The sequence below is a fragment of the Medicago sativa genome, chromosome 8 (genome assembly GCF_051527215.1).
Source record: "Medicago sativa cultivar Bolivia chromosome 8, Bolivia_mono, whole genome shotgun sequence".
NCBI classification, from domain to species: domain Eukaryota; kingdom Viridiplantae; phylum Streptophyta; class Magnoliopsida; order Fabales; family Fabaceae; genus Medicago; species Medicago sativa.
In genome coordinates, this window is record NC_140756.1 from 76,288,317 (window position 1) to 76,294,369 (window position 6,053).

General features: G+C 32.5%; 1 protein-coding gene across 1 annotated transcript; it reads left to right on the forward strand.

Annotated features, from left to right (window-relative positions):
* The first annotated feature begins 3,401 nt into the window (after positions 1-3,401).
* On the forward strand, positions 3,402-5,732 carry LOC146901636 (Pectin lyase-like superfamily protein). Its single transcript, XM_085738184.1, has 4 exons — positions 3,402-3,548; positions 3,764-4,510; positions 4,801-4,939; positions 5,121-5,732. Exons 1-4 carry the CDS (start codon positions 3,436-3,438, stop codon positions 5,343-5,345), a joined length of 1,224 nt encoding a protein of 407 aa, XP_085594310.1. The 5' UTR covers positions 3,402-3,435; the 3' UTR covers positions 5,346-5,732.
* Positions 5,733-6,053: the final 321 nt, after the last annotated feature.

Below are 6,053 nucleotides of genomic sequence, written 5' to 3' on the forward strand. Positions count from 1 at the left end.
AATATAATTAACAAAATGGTCTCCTTGTCTGATGGGATATAAATTTATAACATTATCACCAAACTTTTTAAGAAAGAATAATTTTCATATATAAATTTAAGAAGAAAAAAGTATACGTTATTTTTTGAATAAAAAATAACTTAATTGCATTTGACAGTGATGACGTACCATATTTTGGTGTTGTTGTTGCTGCTCTTGATATCCATCCATCTCAATGATCGCTTCCATGAAAGCAAGGGATCATTTCGATGGTCTTATGTGTACATTGATAGAATGACGTGGTGGGAAGATCAGGAATGATGGACATATCTGAATAAGAATGGGGATTCGAGTTTGAGAAGAAGGGATTTTACTACTAGGAAAAACAAAATTAGGGAGAAAAATTAGTGACAAAAAAATAAAATCTCTCATAAATTCCTTGACCGCAAACATTATTGACGGAATTAGAGAAAGATTTCACATTTTTTCTCTAAATTTCTCTCACTAATTTTTGTTTTTTTAGTAGTGATTTATAGCGCATACAAAGAAGAGGTTGGAGACTTGGAGTCATTGAAGTCTAGTCTTGTGGATGTTATGTGGTTGTGGATGTTATGTGGTTGGAGATATCGAAACTCAATTATATGTAGAGTCAGTGATGATGCAACCGTGTTTTTCTTTCTTCTAGGTCTATGGTTTAGTTTTTTTTTTCCTTTAGGGCTGTCGAAACCATTTCTCACCGTGTCAAGTCCAGCTCTCGATGGTTGGCACTTGGCACGCGACATCATCAAATATTACATGTCAAAAGTGCTACTGCTAAAGGTGACTAGATATAATATGGTGACATGGCTAACGATTCATGGCTGCCAATTATGCCACATCGATCATAACTATAAATAATAGATTCTAATTAAATAATATGTTCTTGATATCAGAGCCTATTGATCCCAACCATCATTTATATACCCACATCTAGCCTCAATAATACTGGATGTGAATGAGTGTATCGAGAAAAACCCAAACCACACAGCCCACATAGATTAAATATAAGGTATAACGATAGTTTATTAATAAAGAGAGACATTCATCACTTTATAAGTAAGTTTTTTTTGCAAAGATGAGTTATACCTAATATAAAAGAAAAACCTAATATGATATCAAGACTTATCGAAATGTCCCACCCACCATTTATATATGTGCACAAGTTCAATAGTGTTGGACGTGAGAGAGTGTATTGAAAAAAACTTAAATTTCACATAAGATAAAAATAAGATATGGAATGTGTTTATAATTTATAAAGAGTAACACCACTCATATTACAAATTAGTATCCTAAGAATAAGTTAGACCAAATATAAAACTCTAATAATACCTATATCTATCTATCCATCCCTAAACTAAATGCTTAACAGCAAGCATGTGTGGGGGGAATGATTAGACGAAATATTCAATAACCAACAAAAGCGCTATGAGGTGTTATCCACAACTTGATTAAACACTATTTTTGTGTCGGTTATCGTATCCGTATACTTGCCTGCATTTCCTTTTCCAAATATATGCATGAATCCAATGATGTTCTTGTGCATGTATGTATGTAGAGTAGAATAAAAAGGCTGTTATGAATATAAGGAATTTTAAAATAAATCACTTTTGTAATTTATAAGAAATACAACCCTGATCAATTTATCACTACAATTTGTTTTTTCCATAGGACCATCCCCTTTTTGGTAATTCTATTAGATGCACAATAAATGTTAATAAACTCATAGCTACGAGTTTATTAGGTCGTTGGTATTTGGTCACAAATATAATGCAAAAACTGAATCGTGGTTTACCTACTGTCTTGCATTATATTGGTCTAGTTGTATTTCACATGCTCTTCTCCAATGTCTTAAAGGCATAATCAAAGGGATTCAGAGTAGGATATGGTGGATTTAAGGCTAATAATTTCAAGATGCCTCATGAAATAAAGTAAATGATGGACCCAACATAACAAATAAGTCAATCTATACCACCAGGGTAACGCTTTATAATTTTTCACGATCTCCCTCTACTGTTTATATTAAACAAGTCAAAATGTAAAGATTCTTGGTGCCAAGAAATATATCAACTATGATGATGTTTGAATTACGTAGGCAAAATATTAAGTTAAATGCAATTGCCTTGAGAAGGCTTTTACTTTCAGAACTGGACTTTTACTAATAAGTTCAAATTAATCAAAGCGCCCATTGCTTATTATGTTATGCCTCGTTAATTTGATTATTGTCAACGCTTATGCAAATTAACGTGAAGAGGGAAATCAATTATGGTATTACTAATAATATATAATGATTTTTTCATCACGTTATGCATAATTTGTTCTATAGTAACTTCTAAGTAATAGCATATTAATTTGTTCTACGTAATAAGACCATAATCGGCATTTAAATTGTAGGAACCTTGATTGATTATGGTACACTATATAATATTTTTTTCTTGATAAGTTGATTATGGTATTACTAATTTACTATTAATATAATGATTTTTTCTTTCTCAAGTTAATCACAATGAATAAGGTAGGGAGAACCTTATATGCGACTTTACTTGTAATTTTTTTCTTTCTTTTTCACAAATGGAATTTACTACTTTCATTTTTTATTTGCCAAATGTAAACTGTAATACCTAACATTGACATTTAGGGGTTTGCATTCCCTAAAGTCATAAGTTCATATATTTCCTGTATTTAGACAAAATTTAAGATAGTTTTGTATTTGCAACATACCACAAAGATATGTAGAAAATCTTTTGTCTAAATGTAGAGAAATTTATACATGTGCACACAACAATTTCTTTCTCACAAACTTTTGTCTAATGTACAAAATTTAAATTCAAAGTTTAACCGTTGAAATATGATCTTGTTCATACATATACACCCAACTCTTTCTCTCACAAACTTTTGTCTAAATGTAGAGAAATTTAGAAAATTTAAATTCAAAATTTAACTATTGAAATATGTTTTAATTCCATAAAAATTTATCCCTTTCCCCACTATTTTTTTCAATTGTGAACAACCATTATCAAATAAAATAAATAAAAGTGAACCAAGTTCAAATTTAAACTTTAAACACCAACATTACATTACTTTACTTTGTAGTAAAACAAGGTAACCAACCAACATTTGACTGTCCAAAAAAACATTTGATTGTCCTAATTCCTAAAGTATCCCTCCGTTACTTTTTTTCTACGTACAACACTATTTTACCTTTGACTGTTTGGACCTTCCCCCCATCATTTGGGGCTTGCTTAACGGACAAAACTGCCCAATTGAATCCCGTAAATTCAGAAATCACAAAACACAATTTGGGTCCTACATGTTTAGTTTAATCACACCATTTACCCCCACCTTTAATCCCTTTATATACAACCCCTTCTACGTACATTTTTCTCACACTCATTTCTTCTTCCCTTTACAACCTTAAACATGACAACTACAACCAATTCCTCACTCTTCTTCCTTCTCTCTCTCCTCACTTTTTCTCTCATTTCCTCTTCACCTCTTCAAGACCCTGATTTGGTTACACAAGAAGTTAACAGGTAACCAAACTAGCTTAACATACAAATAATGTGCCCTAGCTAATTATTATTTTTTCTTGTAAAAAAAATTTATATTATTTTTTATACAAAAAAACATATACTCATATGTCAATGCAATACACCCTCTAGTATTATAAACAAAAATGTACATGTATTTAGTTCAAATTTCTATCATGTACTTTTTTTTGCTTATATAGTAAAGTATTTTTCTGCAGGAAAATCAATGGCTCTTTAGCTAGGAGAAACTTGGGGTACCTCTCATGTGGAAGTGGAAACCCAATTGATGATTGTTGGAGGTGTGACCCAAACTGGGAAAAAAACAGACAAAGACTAGCAGATTGTGCAATTGGGTTCGGTAAGAATGCCATTGGTGGTAAAAATGGTAAAATCTACGTCGTAACAGATTCTGGTGACGACGATCCGGTGACACCAAAACCCGGTACCCTTCGTTTCGCCGTGATTCAAGACGAACCATTATGGATAATCTTTGCAAGAGACATGGTGATTCAGCTAAAAGAAGAGCTTATAATGAATTCATTCAAGACCATTGATGGAAGAGGAGCTAGTGTTCACATTGCTGGTGGTCCATGTATTACAATTCAGTATGTGACTAATGTTATAATACATGGTATACATATACATGATTGTAAACAAGGTGGGAATGCTATGGTGAGGGACTCCCCAGGACATTATGGGTGGAGAACAGTATCAGACGGTGATGGTGTTTCAATCTTTGGTGGAAGTCATGTTTGGGTGGATCATTGTTCTTTGTCTAACTGTAATGATGGTTTGATTGATGCTATTCATGGGTCCACTGCAATTACCATCTCTAACAATTATATGACTCACCATGATAAAGTTATGCTTTTGGGTCATAGTGATACTTATACTCAAGACAAGAACATGCAAGTTACTATTGCTTTTAATCACTTTGGTGAAGGCCTTGTTCAAAGAATGCCAAGGTAATCATATAGTACTACTTTAAATTTAATTAATGATATATAAATTGTTTATGAAGTTAGTATATGAGAGTTGAGTTTTCCATTTCCAAAAAAAGAAAAAAGATAAACGGGTTTATGAAAAGTGGGAAAAGGGGGTGGGAATAGTCAATTTTGAAAAGTGTAGAAATCAATGTGTATGGGAGTGACTGTTTTTTTACTTTGTCAATACTTGTAATTAGTGTTTTCAGTATATGGGGTATAGTGCATGTGCATAGTGCTGAAATTAGAAAAACATATGTGATGGTTTGCAGGTGTAGGCATGGTTATTTTCACGTGGTAAACAATGACTATACTCACTGGGAAATGTATGCTATTGGAGGAAGTGCTAATCCTACCATCAATAGCCAAGGAAACAGATTTGTAGCCCCCGATGACAGATTCAGCAAAGAGGTAATAATAATACTACTAATTAAATTGTTAGTACTATGTATTTAAAAAAAATACATCAAATGATTTTAACGGTGAAACTCTAACACATTAAATATTGAAATCGTGTCTCAATACATCAAATGTATATGTGTACGGTATATCATTTGAAATGTACTTACGAGACGTTGAATTATTATTTTAGGTGACAAAGCACGAGGATGCGCCAGAAGGTGAATGGAAAGGATGGAATTGGAGATCAGAAGGGGATTTATTGGTAAATGGTGCATTTTTTACACCATCAGGAGCAGGAGGAGCATCATCAAGCTATGCAAGAGCATCAAGTTTAAGTGCAAGACCATCTTCTCTAGTTGGTACAATAACTACTGGTGCTGGTGTACTTGGTTGTAAGAAAGGTTCTCGTTGCTGATTATGACCCCTCGAGCAAACAACTGTCTCTGCAGGCTGGTCAATTAATTCAAGGGAGGGAAGTTGGAAAAAAGAATGACAACAACAACAACAACTATATAGATTAATTAATTAATTAATTATAGAATATGGTTTGGTTTGGTCATTTCTTTGGCTAGGAAAATATATTTTTATTTCCATGTTACTTTCTTCCTACAATTTTTATTTTTGGATTTTTCTGATTTGATGTAGTTTTTTCATGATTACTAGTACAACCTCTAGTTGTTAATCTCTTTGGAATCAAATCTGAATATCTTGTCCAAGAGAAAACAATTGCAGAAGAGTTGATATGATATTGAAAAATTATTGATATTGGTATTGGTATTACATGTTTCTATGTTGATCTCAATGTCTTTGTTACACCTTTTCTCTCTGTTTTTACTCTGTTTGTGACCGACACATGGGACAGACAGAGAAGTGCAAAGTTTGACTAAGACCAGTAATGTAATGCAATAAATTAAAAATACTAGTGTACCTATCCCACCAATCAAGCTAGAATTAGTTGGTGTATTGGAGCTATCAATAAAGTGTTAACTGTTAACTGACCAGATTTTGAATTTTTGAAAACAAAAGTTGATAATTTCATCGTAGGAATAAGAGAATACTAAGTCACGGTTATTTTTTGACAGAGGATAATAAAATGTCACACTAATATTTGTTTGAATCTTTG

Excerpts from the sequence above, each read along its gene's own strand:
- LOC146901636 (XM_085738184.1), top strand. The coding sequence starts at position 3,436 with ATGACAACTACAACCAATTCCTCACTCTTCTTCCTTCTCTCTCTCCTC. Across the intron at positions 3,549-3,763 it reads GTTACACAAGAAGTTAACAG|GAAAATCAATGGCTCTTTAG; the intron begins GTAACCAAACTA and ends ATTTTTCTGCAG. Across the intron at positions 4,940-5,120 it reads ATGACAGATTCAGCAAAGAG|GTGACAAAGCACGAGGATGC; the intron begins GTAATAATAATA and ends TTATTATTTTAG.